At 40.4% G+C, this 14,046-nt stretch overlaps 1 protein-coding gene across 1 annotated transcript; it reads right to left on the bottom strand.

Moving 5' to 3' along the window:
* Positions 1-285: 285 nt before the first annotated feature.
* zmynd8 (zinc finger, MYND-type containing 8) lies at positions 286-12,405 on the bottom strand. The gene is given in 21 exon segments (XM_018680026.2): positions 286-1,008; positions 1,196-1,435; positions 1,541-1,619; positions 1,728-1,808; positions 2,105-2,301; positions 2,494-3,024; positions 3,158-3,320; positions 3,322-3,692; positions 3,917-4,072; positions 4,236-4,323; positions 4,325-4,371; positions 4,456-4,955; positions 5,051-5,166; positions 5,280-5,357; positions 5,521-5,576; positions 5,906-5,993; positions 6,090-6,182; positions 6,909-7,022; positions 7,220-7,441; positions 9,985-10,136; positions 10,385-12,405. Coding segments are annotated over 21 exon segments (3,657 nt in total). The 5' UTR covers positions 10,494-12,405; the 3' UTR covers positions 286-832.
* Between the last annotated feature and the right edge of the window lie 1,641 nt (positions 12,406-14,046).

The raw sequence follows: 14,046 nt of genomic DNA, 5'->3' as shown, positions 1-14,046 counted from the left end.
AAAGTACAGTCAGCATCAAGCTGACAAACTGTAGTCTTTACATATTTACATATACCAAAACTAATCAAACACATAGACAAGTTCCTCTGAGGCAACTGTAAAACTTAAGATGGCACTGTCTGTGACCATCAGTTTCTCAAGATTGTATTATTTGATGGTGAGTTTCAGATATTAAGTTCTCAGTTTAAACCCTACTTACCTACTCAACCTACAGTCAGACCTATGCTAACAGATTGCAGAGCGCTTCAAAACTAATTTAGACCACAGTATATCCATAGAAACAGCTCATTTAAAATGTTTGTATTTGTTATTTGCTTTGCAGTATACAGCAGGCAACATTAGAATAACAAATAAATTAACATAGAATACAAAATAAGTAATTTACAGACATTTCTGTCAACAGTCTTCTAATCTAAAACTGAGGTGGTTCATTAACATGGGTTACATTTTTGCAGTTGTTGAAACTGTTATACTGTTGTCCTTTACACTATGTGTATGTTTTTTGACACTCAGGCATGCTCTTAAGATCTTTATACTGACAGCTCTCTACAGACTGCAACAAAGTGCATGAATATGCAGTATACATTTTTTTAAACTGCCCCCTCTAGTGGTTACTAACTATCTGCTGCCAGTCTTCTACATTTATAATGTTTCAAAGACCACTGTGTGCTGGGGGCAGTGTGTGAGCCCTGAAAGGCAAACAAAAATATATAAATAAAAATAATTTGGATTGCTCCCTTAACAACTGCTTGAACAGAACAATTTACATGTACACATCCTTGTAGTGAAAAAAGAATCTATACATTTACATTTTCAAGTATGGTAAGTTGGGTTATGACAAAGTGACAGCAACACTGTCACCACTCTTCTCCATGTCACAGTCTTTGTCTGATGGTGCAGAGACTGGCGTGTCTCTGAGAGAGTTAGGGCCACTGCTAGTCTGTCCTAACCCTTTGTTTGGGAGGTCTGCTGTCGACTCAGCCTCAGGTTCTTGCTGTGGGGCTGTGGCTACAAATAGAACAAAAGTGAAAAATGCATTACATCTATGAAAATGTCAGTATTAATGTGGCTGGTGATTATGCGGGCAAGCAAAGGAATGGAGACATCCAGTCAGAAACACCAACTGCCATAGGAAAAAACAATAGTCCTGTGTGAATGTCATCAACAGCATGCTGAGGTTGGCATGTGCTGTTACCTGACTGAGTGCAGGACTTCATGTGCTCTGGCCAGTGGGCTTGCTGGCAGGGGTAATCACAGTAGCTGGTGTTCCAGCAACAATAGAAGATGGCCTCTTTCCTGCAGTTGGCACACCACTGTTTCTTCTTTGTCTCATCCACTGCTTGCTGCTTCTCCAGCTCCATCTGTTTCTTCACTTCAGTCACCAACCTCTCTCTCTCCTGCTCCAGACTTTGCCTCATCTCGGCCATCGTCAGCTCTACAGTGAAATACACAAACATGATCAAACACAAGTAGAATTCATTACATTGTTTTGGGAAACAAAGTCTACATGCAAATTATTTTCAGATTCCCCAAGTCTCACCAAGATTGTGCTTCATTTCTGACAACTCTTGCTGATGCAGCCACTGTAATTTTTCTATTTCAATTCTCAGTCGTCTTATCTGTAGGAAAAACACATGGGCATGTTAGGGTAATTACAGGGTTACATGCAAAGTCACTGCTGTGATCCAAATCGTTCAGTGTCTCAGAGGCCAAGGGTAAACTCCTACCTCTGCTATTGTATTCCCTGAAGTACTCTTAGAAAGGTCATTGTAAATTTCAGTCATTGTACCTTTGATTGCATCCATTATCTGAAAAAGATAAGATCATAATATTATATGAATGGACAAGATCCATGTATGAATTTTACCTTCTATTACATAAATTCATTCAATGTGGCAGTTAAAAAAATGAGTAGTTTGAAAGATATAAAGAAATGGCTTCTAATTTAACATTAATGTGAACTGTACATTTTACACAGCACAGTATTTCTGAATGTATTTCATTTAATACACTCCCAAAATGACCAGTAAGTCCTTCATTTACAAAAAAAGGCAATATAATCTGATAAGTGACCATTGGAGATGGTACCCAAACATATACTAACTTTATTTGTGTACTTGGCAATGTCTGCAGCCACATCTGCTGACGCAGTGGGAATATAGAGGTCTGTTGCCACTGGTGAAGATGACGCAGCTGTGCCTAGACTTGATGCTGCCATAATGGCAACATTAGCTGGACTACTGGATACCAGGGTGACAGCGGAGGTGGATGTGCTGAGTGGAGTGTCTTTTTGTTGAACAGCTAGAATACAAGAAAAATGTTCATTATGGATGAACTGATGAGACATCTCACATGCACAATAATACTCCAACATGTATACTGTATACACAATGGATCTCAAACATATGTACACCCACCACATTTCTGGCCCACACTCTATGCAAAATCATACTTGGATTCTGTCAAACTTGTGACTAAAACCATGTGATCTACCTTTGACAGCCTGTCTTGTCTGATAGCGTGTGCTTTGTGAAGACTGCTGCACTGAAGATGAGGATACTGTTGTCGAAATGTTCCCAGCCTGTGTCTGGGTCAGTACTTGAGCCTGGCCTTGCCTGGGTGACGACGCCTGAATTTGGGTGGTTGCCACAGTTTGCTGGTTCTGTTGCTGACGCTGCACCTTCTGCATGTGCCACTTCTGCGAAGAGGTTTGAAACTTGGCAGTGGGATTCCACACCACAGCTCTCTGCACCACTGGCACTGTCTCTCTGGGCAGCAGAGGGCGCTGTTTCTTCAAAGCTGGAGTGGTGGAGGCTGAGGAGGAGGAGGAGGAGGAAGAGGAGGAAGAAGGTGGTGTTGCTGTGGCACTGGACACGGTTGCAAGGCTTATGGTTGCAGGGGAGGGGGTAGTGAAGGAGACCATGGTGACAGGAATGGCCATTGGGGACTGTGTGGAAACACTGGAGGGTGTGGAAAGAGCTGCACTGTTTTGAGACGGAACAGTTGATGGGGTCAGGGCTTTACCTATGAGAAAAAGTACCTAGATTATTTACCACTTCTGTCAAAGTTGCTAATGTCTTTACATTACAAATAAAAAACCCCTTGACATTACATTGTTATTTCACATGAGATAAGCAGAGAAAATTACAACTCTCACCTTCAGGTTTACCAGCAGGTGACTCTTTAGCTGTGGTGGGGTCCTTCCTGCTCCTCTTCCTGTCTTTGCCTCCCTGTTCCTCTCCAAGGTCAATAACCAGCTCCCTCTCTGAGTCAGAGTCCTCCACTGGCACGGGCTGCTTTGTCTCCTCTTTTCAACTGAGGCTTATCTCTGGGACCCGGTGATGCTGGGGGTGCTTTGGGCTTCTCTGGGCTCTCTTTTTCTGAATCTGAGCTTATTTTCTCTTTAGTTGGAGAATCTGATGCTGTTGCAGTGGCGTCGCCTGCTGCAGACTCGGAAGCCACAAGTGTATCAGCTTTGCCCTCCTTATCTTGGCTCGGGGAAGACTGGTCTTTGACTTTACTTTTGGTAGGGTCCTTCTGGGCTTCATCATTGGGTGCTGCATCCTGGCCATCCTTGGTCTTTTGCTCGTCGTCACTACCATACTCACTGTCACTTGAGTCAGATTTATCAGAGTCTTCTGAGTCACTGTGTTCCACACCTTTATACACATCCACAGAGATCTCATCGATACCTGCAGAGCACAGGAAGAGAAAGGATACTAACTGCAATACAAAATGATTGAAGATCATTGAATTAGAGTTAGGCTCAACGTGATATATTAGACAATACATCATATTTACAAACACCAAAATATGTTTCATTAGGCTATCTCTCAATAAAGACACTGCTACTGCTGAATATCAACAACTAAGTTAAAAATACATCAGATATTTCATCTATTTCTTCTGTACTGACCCAGCTGTGCCTTGCAGCTCTCAATGGTTTTGTCCAGGTTCAGCTGGAAGCGGCTCTTAATCTGTCTTTTTGGAGATGTGAGGACTGGTGTGGTTCCTTGCTTTTGCTGAACTGTTTCACTAAGCTCTTTTAGGTCCATTTCTGCTTTGCTCCGATCTGGAAGAATACAACAAAAAATAATGGCAAAATCTGCAGGTGAGAAAGATTTATTATATTTATAATTTCTGGGAGAATCATGTCCAGCAGTGAGCTGTATTTGCTAACTGAGAATGAACATTATTAAGCACTTTCACACACATTACACACATAAAAGAGTCACCTAGATTGAGGTTCAGAATGCTTCCTGTCTGTGGTGTCTTCTCCTGCTTGGAGACACCAGGAGCTTGAGAGTGGAATGGTTTAGGACTAGTCCAATGAACTGCCTGCAGGACCGGGTCGAGGATGTGCAGGTGATGCTGTTCAGAGATATTTACTGTTACATGAAGTCTGACTAGACACAACATACTTTTTGATACACTAAGATGTGTGTCTTTGATTACCTGTACAGTCCATGGACTCCTCTCCTGCACTGTACTGGCTATTTGCAGCTTTTGCCTGTGACTTGTCCGCTGTCTCCTGCTCCCCATCTGAACCAGTGTGGGCTGAGGAGTTGGTGCTCATGGGGGAGCGCGGCATGTCAGTGAGAGGGAGGCGCCGCCCAACTGTGCCCCCTCCCACCCCAGCCCCAGACAACATGGTCCTGGCCAAAGGGATCTTGGGGGATGCCGTCATATCAAAGCTGAGCTTGATCTTCTCCTGCTTCTCAGATTTGACTGGCGTGGACGAAGGGTTGGAGGGATCTAGCAGCATCTGGAAGTTGTTGTCAGGAGTGTAAGGTGTCCTGAAGGGGGCATAGTTAAACACTCCAAACTTCTTCCTCATGTTTTCCACATAGACCTCCATCTCTTGCATGGCACTGTTGAAGATGCTTTTGGTCTTCTTTACAGAGAATGGAATCTCTTTGGACATGAGGTAGCAGTTGTTTAAAGGAACCCATGCCCTGGGGGAAAAAAAAATCACATCATAATTCTGTGTTACAATAAATTTTGAAATGTGCCTCTGAGCCCAAGTAAGTGAAGCACAAAGGGCTAATACCTGTCATGCTGACCAAAAAAACGAGCGTCCACCTGTCCGTCTTTGTCGCGCAGAGCTTTAGCAGGCCAGAATGGAAATCCTTTCAGTTTGGCCCACACTAGAGGGTGTGGGTTACTCTGCAGACATACAGTAAAACACTGGAACTAAGTGGATGTATTCCAGTGATCTATATTTGAATGCAATCTGGTGGAATCATCAACAGAAACTTCAGGTTACTCTACTTGCTTACACAAGGCTCACAAAACCAGTTGTCTCTCTTTTGGCAAGCAGACAGATAACACTCGGGACAAACTTCAATCTCGTTCATCTGTGGGGAAAAAAAACAGAGAATCAAGAAAATATTCAAAAAGTAATATGAAATAAGTTTCAGCTTTTATATCTTAATCTTTATGTCTTAAATGGATCAACAAATTAAAAAAAATGGTTTAAATATGAAGCTCCTTTTTGTCTGACACAAACTACATACTCACCTCATGTTCACAGATTTTTACTATCACTTTAGCTGTAGCTGTGAGTTTGTGATTGCCTGAAACAAGGACATATATTTGTGTTTTAGACATATTTATATATAGACTAGACAGGGTGTTAATTAAACATTATTGTTCATTGTCTTTCAGTGGAATTGTATTGTGATGATCACAACGTATTATCCAAATTAATCAATCAGAGAAACGTATAATTAAAAAAAGTTATTAGCATTGCTTTTAACCATCTTATATGATTTTTAATAAATCATATTTGACATATCATTATATATATCAATATTAGACCAATATTCTTATTATTATTATGATATTCATTCAGAACATCCATCCTTATAAGATTATTTTCATGTGCCCAGAATTTACAACACACCTCCATTGTATATAATACAGTTGTGCAAAATCCATTTTGCATCTGCCAAGAAGGCTTCTGTGCAGCCATACATTTTCTTTTTGATATTCTGCAGTGCAAAAAGAAAAGATAGTGCTCATCTGTCACATGTTCAACTCTTCTACAGTTATCATTTAAAATAAATGCGTGACAGTTTTTGTTTTACCTTCTCAAGAGTGCAAAGATCCATAGGATGAAAAATGTACTCTGCATAATCTGGATGCTGTTCAAGAGAGACAGGTTTCTGGAAGGGTTCAGTCTATAAAATTGAGTAGACAGAAAAAAGACTGAAGGTAAACAAACTCTCAGGCCAAACTAACAATATAACCTTCCCCTCTACCGCACATCAACATGCTACCACTATGCTACTACTTTAATCTCTAAAAGCCGCTTCAAACAAAAGGAGGAAAACCAGTGGAGGAGAAAATCATGACGGGGTCTTGTTAGTGGTGTAATTGATTACCCAATTAAAAGTCTTTCTCTGCGTGGAAGCTGCATGGGGGGAGCGAGATGACAAGCGGGGATGATCCTGAAAGAGAGTGAGAGGGGCAGCTGTATCCTCACCACCAGCTAGCATGTTTACCTTCATGGTTTCCAGCCATGACAGGCCCATAATAGCACAGTGTCTGTGAGTGTTAGTTCTGTTATTAGATATCATTTGCACATGCAAACCAGTAATACATCATGCTGGACAGATATGTGGACAGGTTACACATCAGGGTGCAGATCTTAACATCTAGCACAACTGATGGCAATGCGATGATTAGAAAAGAAGTGGTTTTTTTTTGGTTGGATAAGCAATCTAAAAATACAGACTGGCCAGAAAGGTAACATGCCAATATCCAAGTGAATTTACAAGAAAGGCAGAAATTGAAATGAGAGTACACAGAGTAACCCATCTGTGATAAAGCTACCTGCCCCAATACCATATAATCATTTTGGCAGCATGAATTTCCTATAGAGACAGAGGGCCCAGAATACTTACACCTGGTTGTTTCATCTTCTGAAGAGCAAACTTTAGTAGGTAAGACAGCTGGTCTATAGTTAGCATCATCATGGCTTTGCTCTGAGTCTCTATGCACTCGGCAACTGTTATTTTCTAAAAAGACATTGAGAGGAAAGGAGTTGAACACTTTGTTTATATCCCACAGTTACAAAGAATATATGTAGCATGTTTTGTAACTTAGGACCAAGCTTACTGAGAAGTCCTCTGTGATTAAACAAACAGGATTTTGACTACAAGCTTTGAGATAGGTTTCCAACACCCACATACTATGCACATTCCTGGGTGAGTACCTCACACTCCGGACAGAACCAGTCGCCCTCGGGCTCGGCTGGTAGTTTGAGGCACTTGGCATGGTACACCCTGGGGCAGAGCTCACAGCAGAGCACCTGGCCCTCGCGGTGGCACAGCCAGCAGTAGAAGTCATTCCTGCCGTCCTGCGGTACAACATCAACAGGGTCTGTGGTGAGTGCTGGCTGCTTCACATAGTAAAAGGGACCATGTCTTAGTTCTGACTGGAATGCAGGCAAAAGAAACACAAAGTTGGGGAAGGTCAAAATCAGGCCAGAGATTAGAAAAGCCAAGCAGACATGCACAACATCAACAAAAGGAACAGTACATTCAAAAAGTCCATAACACAGACTGCTGTGAGCCCTGATAAGTGCAAGTGTTACAAACTAACTGCTGGTTCACGAGTGCTCCATACCTTCTGGGAAACCTTTACAAAATTGTAATGGAAATGACTTCAAAGACAATAGGTCTAGAATTTATTCAACGTCATGTGACTTAAGATAAGATAGACTTTATTTATCCCACTTGTGGGAAATTTACATGTTACAGCAACAAGAAACAAGAGTGACAAAAAGAAAAAAGAAAAATATAATATAATTTAAAAAAGGCACAGAAGGGTAAAAAAAAAATTAAAGTGCAGCAATCAGCATTAAAAACTCTGTAATAAACATAAAGGTGCAGTTTGTAATATAGGAAACAGTGATACGGTGATAACCAGTGAGGTAGATGAAAACATATGTGCAAATAAAGTGACTTGCTCAGTTCTGTGATTTCAGTCTGTGTTTTAGGACACAACCATCACCAATGTGCAGGAGGGTAAACAGTGGGAGCAGCCTTGATTAAACTGGCAAAAGTTCAGATAGTTACAGTGGCTCATTTACAAAGGTCAACCCACCGTGCCAAGTGTACGATACTAGCAATCATTTGCCTATTGTGAATTTGTGAGCTGCTTTAAGCACAAAGCCAGAAAAAAAGCATGCATGTAAAAAAAACAAGATAAAAGATAAGGCACAACTAACCACAGATTTTTCTCAGATTGCTGAGAATTTTACTAAAATAGAGACAACTAAAAAAGCATTGTATAATTAGAGATGCACAGATAGCATTTCCTCTGAGCTTAATCTTAAGTATTCAAGGTTTAAAGGACTGACAATACCAATGCTAAGTGACAAGCTGAATATTAAACTTTGGTAATCAGGAGTGTCCAGTAATACTGAATAATTATATAAAAGTGCACATCAACAATGCACATTCATATGGCAGACAATCCTGATTATAACACTGTAAAATTGTACAAACATAACACATTAATAGGCTATAGTGCAAAATGAGTGAATCAGAGGTAAACCATTTTACCATTCACAACATACTGTGTCTCAAAAACATCAACAATTAGATCTAAATGAAGCAGACTAGAAGGCAACTTGTGGTTAACTGCAATACTATGAAGATATTTAGCCTTTGATGCAATGAGGAATTAAATTTATAACACACAGCCGGAATTAAACAGTGTGATTCTGAGATTTTCAGGACATTATTCAAATCCCAAACACCCATAACAAAAAGCTCTGAACTACCAAGAATACAGCGTTTAAGAGCTAAACGTCTGCAACGAGGAAAGAAATATCTCTGCTTCAGTATCACAAGAGAACATATGGTGCTACTGTTCCCAGTTTTTTAGCAGGACACAATATCAGTCAAAAGTGTAGAGTGCTGGTGAAAGTAAAGGGCAGAAGGGGGTCATTTATGAAGGATATACACTTCACTTTTTACGGTAAAACCAATTCATTTAATTAAAAGAACTTCACCCCCTATATGCTCCAGTGGAGCTGCTCAGTGGCCAACAGTTGGTTGTACTGGGCAACTAACTATGTGTAGTGAGCGTTGATGTGGAGCAGGGTGTTTGTACAAAAATGGTATTCATACATCTATCCTGAGTAAATACATGCCTTCTTCCACACAGCAAAAGATGTTCATTCTGATTGAATCATCAAACGTATTGGTTTGCAATTGCTGTACGTGAGCTCTACCGACACCTACACCTATGCTACAGATCATATCAGTGCACCTGCAATTCTACTGTATCCTACAGTGTTCACTATAGTTTACAATGAACAAAGTCCTCTGACATCTGACAACAACAACTCAGAAAGTGTTAATGTTTCAAAGAAAATTAAAACTAGCTGCAAATTATACAGTTATACACTTGCTGCATGTCATATTCTGCAAGATTTTCACACAAATGTGTATTGTTTGTATTGTTTTTTTGTCAGATTTGTCACATTTTTAATTGTGAAAATGTACATTAAGCAGAAATGTTACTGTTTGTTGTACTGCACCAGAGTTAGCTTAAAGCCAATCAATAATCTATTATTTAATGGTAATTACAATTAATTCGGTTGCATTAACTAGAAAGGTTCTCACCAAAGTAATCTGTTTGACAAGTTAAACCAAAAATATCCATATTGCCAGTGCCACAAGAGGGAAAAGGCTAAATATGTTTTTAGTGATTTGGGCACAAACACACCATTTAATTAGTTTAAAGGCCCTATCTGTATTTTTAAAAAGCGTATTAAGGTTTATTTACATCTTTCATTAAAGACTTCCACTGCTGGATGATAAAAAAAAAAACATCTCAGAAGTTTTAGTTTCAAAAATATTATAAACTTAGTCTGGTGTAAGTCTGAATATCAGTTGGTTTGGGAGTTTGATAGTGTTGCAACCCTTCTGTTTACATCTGGATCATGGGTTCTGCCTTGATTGTTACCTGGTCTTTGCTGCTGCTAACAGCACCTGGTTTCTTCTTCTTTTTCACTGGGCAGGGGGAGGTTTCAGCAGAGGAATGACCATTGGATGAGTGAGTGGGACTCGGCATCTTTCGTTTTTGGGCCGTACGCTCTGCTGACCCTGTGTCTGAAACTGTAGACAAAAGTCAGAAATTACACAAACCACAGAGAGCACACTCCTAGCCTCCTCAAAGCAGAAACAAATACCAGAAACACAAATGTTTTCCAGTATTCACAAAGCTGGGTAAGCATGGTGGCATACTACATAATATAGAACTAAAATAACCAGAACAAAACCACTTAACAAATCACTGCTATTTCATAAGCATATAAATAGTGCTTTGGCAACCTATCTTAAAACAAACTTGTACAGCATGTTACCTTTGGATCGTGTCGAGATCTCCATTCCTTCTGCTGCAGTCTCTTTTCCCTCTTCTTCTGCCACACTGATGCAGAAAAGATCATCCTCAAAAGTTTTCCAGTCAGACATACCCTACAGATGAAGATCTCCTCATATCTATCATTTATGCTATTATCATTTAGTTTTTAAGTCATTTGAAATTGTTTCTTAGAACAACATGTTCTTTAGAAGTACAACAGTTGGGACAACTGTGTGGCCAAAGGGTTTAAAATGTTGGCCCCTCGTTTGTACTATGCTCTCTATGCTACTCTGTCTGATGAAGGCAGAAAACAGCCACCCACAAAAAGACATGCACTATACACAGTCTATGCAACAGTGAGTATTTCAATGATTTGTTTGTGATATACTCCTGCAGAAGTTTGATATTAAACAGTCTCACCTACCTCTTAACACATTCCCCTAATCCTACTACAATGATGTTGTTCTACACAAGACAGGCCAGTTTTGCAAACAGGCTCTCTCTTGTCACTAATAGAATTCTGATTGGTGCCCAGCTGGGAACACAAACATAATAACTCTTCTGTAAAAAAAATTGTATTAAAACACATCTTCAAATTCCCATTTCTACCGAAGCGCTGTGCTAACAACAGTCTTAAAGGCTAAGAATGTGATGAATGATTAAGACAGGAAATTATCACCAGTCACATATTGCTTAATTGTGTCTGTGCATGGTTGTTTTGTTTTTCCCCAACCATTCATTCCATGAAATATTTCCTCCTGTCTAGGATGGTGAAAAACTGAATGTATTTGTAAATTCTGATTCCAACAGTGTGCAGTTGACAGAAACATCTGTTTGCCACTGTGTTGAAATGTATGATTTCAATGAGCACATCAAAAGAATTAATACAAAATAAATGAATGTAGGACTATGCTCTATGAAAACGAACAGCCATTGTTTAAGATTCAGGTACAGTGTAGACTTTTTAACAAAATGTATTGTCTTGCAACTTTTGAGACAGGTCATGACTGAACACACTGATAATGGAGCAATTACATCACACAGACCATATATCAACAGACAACACATGCACAGCTTCTAAATGAAAAAAATATCTATATTCAATTAAAGTAAAAGTTAAGCAATACTGGAGCAATGTCAGCTTAATATGTAGTGCTGTCCAATTATAAATAACAAGCACCTTTCTCCACTGGCCACAGGTCTATAAATAGTAAACACAAAAACACAGAACAGTACAATCTACAGTGTCTGAACCTCCTGACATCCAACAAGTGAAAAGCAAGTACATAGACACTATCCTGCTGTTTTAAAACACTCAAGTAATATTCATTGATGAAGTGACCTAATAATAGACAACATGTCGTGCACAGCCTCAGTTCTGCTGAGAAAATGCAAGCTAACCATCCTTTATTTAAAATCTGCCCAACAGGTTTTTCTCAGTATCAGTTCAACATGATTCACCTTGGTTTGCAGGCACCCTGCTGTCGTTCCTATTACTGTTGCCATTTTCTCTGACGCCACAGCAGATGCACCGGCCTGACTGTTCAGGTGGCTTCAATTTGTCAATTTTAATCTGACTTACTCCTGAGCAAAGCATCAGCTGAATTGTATGGAGGAAAAAAAAGACAGCCATTCACTGAAAACAAAAATACTGCTTCCATTTCAGTGGTTTTCATCACCAACCCCCACATCCCTCCTCCTCCTTCACTAAATAAGGATGAAATGACAGCCAGAAACATAGCAAATCTGCAGACACAGGCAGTAGTGCAGTGAAATGGCTTTACTGGCCTCCTCATCTAACCTGTCTGGACAGCCTCAGACAATCTACCCCAGCAACATCCTGTCCTGTCCTGGCCAGGAAATACAGCAAAGAGAAAGACAGGGACGAGGAGGAAAAATCAATGCTGCCCATCCTGACAAAAACATTTTCAAATCAAAGACCACAGAGCACACAATACAGCCTATTGTAACCTACTAAAACATCCCCTTCCACACCCACCATTGCTATTACAGCCATGCTTCAATGTAGGAAATCAACAGCATACCTTTTTCCTTACTCACATACAGATTCTTCAGCCTATTCTTTAATCTTTTTCAATTATTGAGGGCGTTGGGGGATGAGGTAAAAGATGGGTCCAGGTTTCCCAGAAGGCCTTCTCTCCCTGCTGCTCTCTCCTGCAATTGTCAATCTTTAACCTCGGCTGCAGACTGCCGATTGGCTCAAGCACCACACGGAGGTGTCTGATTGGGTGCTCAGCCTCAGTGTGCCACACAGGCTCTCTTCTCCCCGCTCTCCTCAGCCACAGTGCTGCAATGCAGAGAGGACTGCTCCTCACTGTTGCTAAAAACCTCCTGAAAACCAAGTCCCTCACTTCCTTAAAACCCCATGCAGACATATACTGGCTGTGTGCCTTTTGTCAGACATGTAAGATGCAGCTGTACAGGCTTGACAGCGAGAGGATCAGATTCCCTCCCTCGCTGTGCTCTCTGCCAGTGTATGTGTATGGCATCCATTTTGAAGACTCTCTCTCTCTCTCTCTCTCTCTCTCTCTCTCTCTCTCTGACCACTGTGTGCACCGTACACACAACACATACACACAGCACCAGTCAAATCTGCTGCAGAGAACCACATGCAGCTTATTATGTGCCCCAGCATGTTGATATGCAGTATGGGCCCTAATACTGGACACAAAAACAGGACTGAAAATGTCACAGGCCTCCCAGACAGTGTGGGAGACATAACCCTCTCCCTCTCTCTCTCTCCAATTCTTCTTCATGCATAACCTGCCTCATAATCAATATGTGCCTAGAGATTTGAGTGTGAGCAACAGCAAGCTGGGGGAAAAAAAGAATAATAAACAGCTAAGAGCAAATCTACACATTTTTCCACCTTTCTGATGTAATTTCTGTTTGACCAACTATATGCATTTTATTTCATCAATACAAAACTTTAAAGCGTGAATACAAACAATGCACACAATTATATACACTGGTGCAGATACAGTACCGCTCAAGTATAAACCACTCCTTAACAACAAATCCAGGCCAAAATGTCAAGGCCGACTACATTATCTGGACAAGTCCAAGAAGTTCAGCTGGTGGATATTTTAAAGGCAGACACCACACTAAATGGGCTGTGTGTTGGTGTAATGCAGATTTAAGTGTGCCTACACCACTCCTCACACCATAGTGGAATGAGGGGATTAAACGCATTACCAAGCACCATTCACAAAACACTGAGGGGGGGATTTGCTGTTTCAGTCAGTGCAGACAGCTCCTGAACCCTGGTCAAGCAACATTACGTGTGCCATTATATCCAGGCCATAGTTCCCCTGGATATATTTTTAAAAAGCCTTTGACAGACATTATCCACTAATAATGACAAAACACGAACCACATATTCCACATGAACTATATCAAATGTTCAAGAGTAAAATAACAATATTGATAAATTATCAGAAATAGATACAATCAAACTAAATTGAATGATTTTTATCTGATTCATGCATACAGAGAACCAGCACCAACATCATTATATATAAACAGAATTCAGTCAAACCTTATCGACTTCAAACAGGTTTTCAAGCCTCTCTGATGAGATGAGGTTTCTATGCAGAGCCTTTTCAGAGGAAGTCCTTCCCTTCTTCTTTCCTTCTCTCTCAC

This window comes from Lates calcarifer, linkage group LG12, assembly GCF_001640805.2.
Source record: "Lates calcarifer isolate ASB-BC8 linkage group LG12, TLL_Latcal_v3, whole genome shotgun sequence".
Lineage (NCBI taxonomy): Eukaryota > Metazoa > Chordata > Actinopteri > Centropomidae > Lates > Lates calcarifer.
Note: the sequence above shows the minus strand (reverse complement) of the source record. Positions and strands in the feature narration are given on the sequence as shown.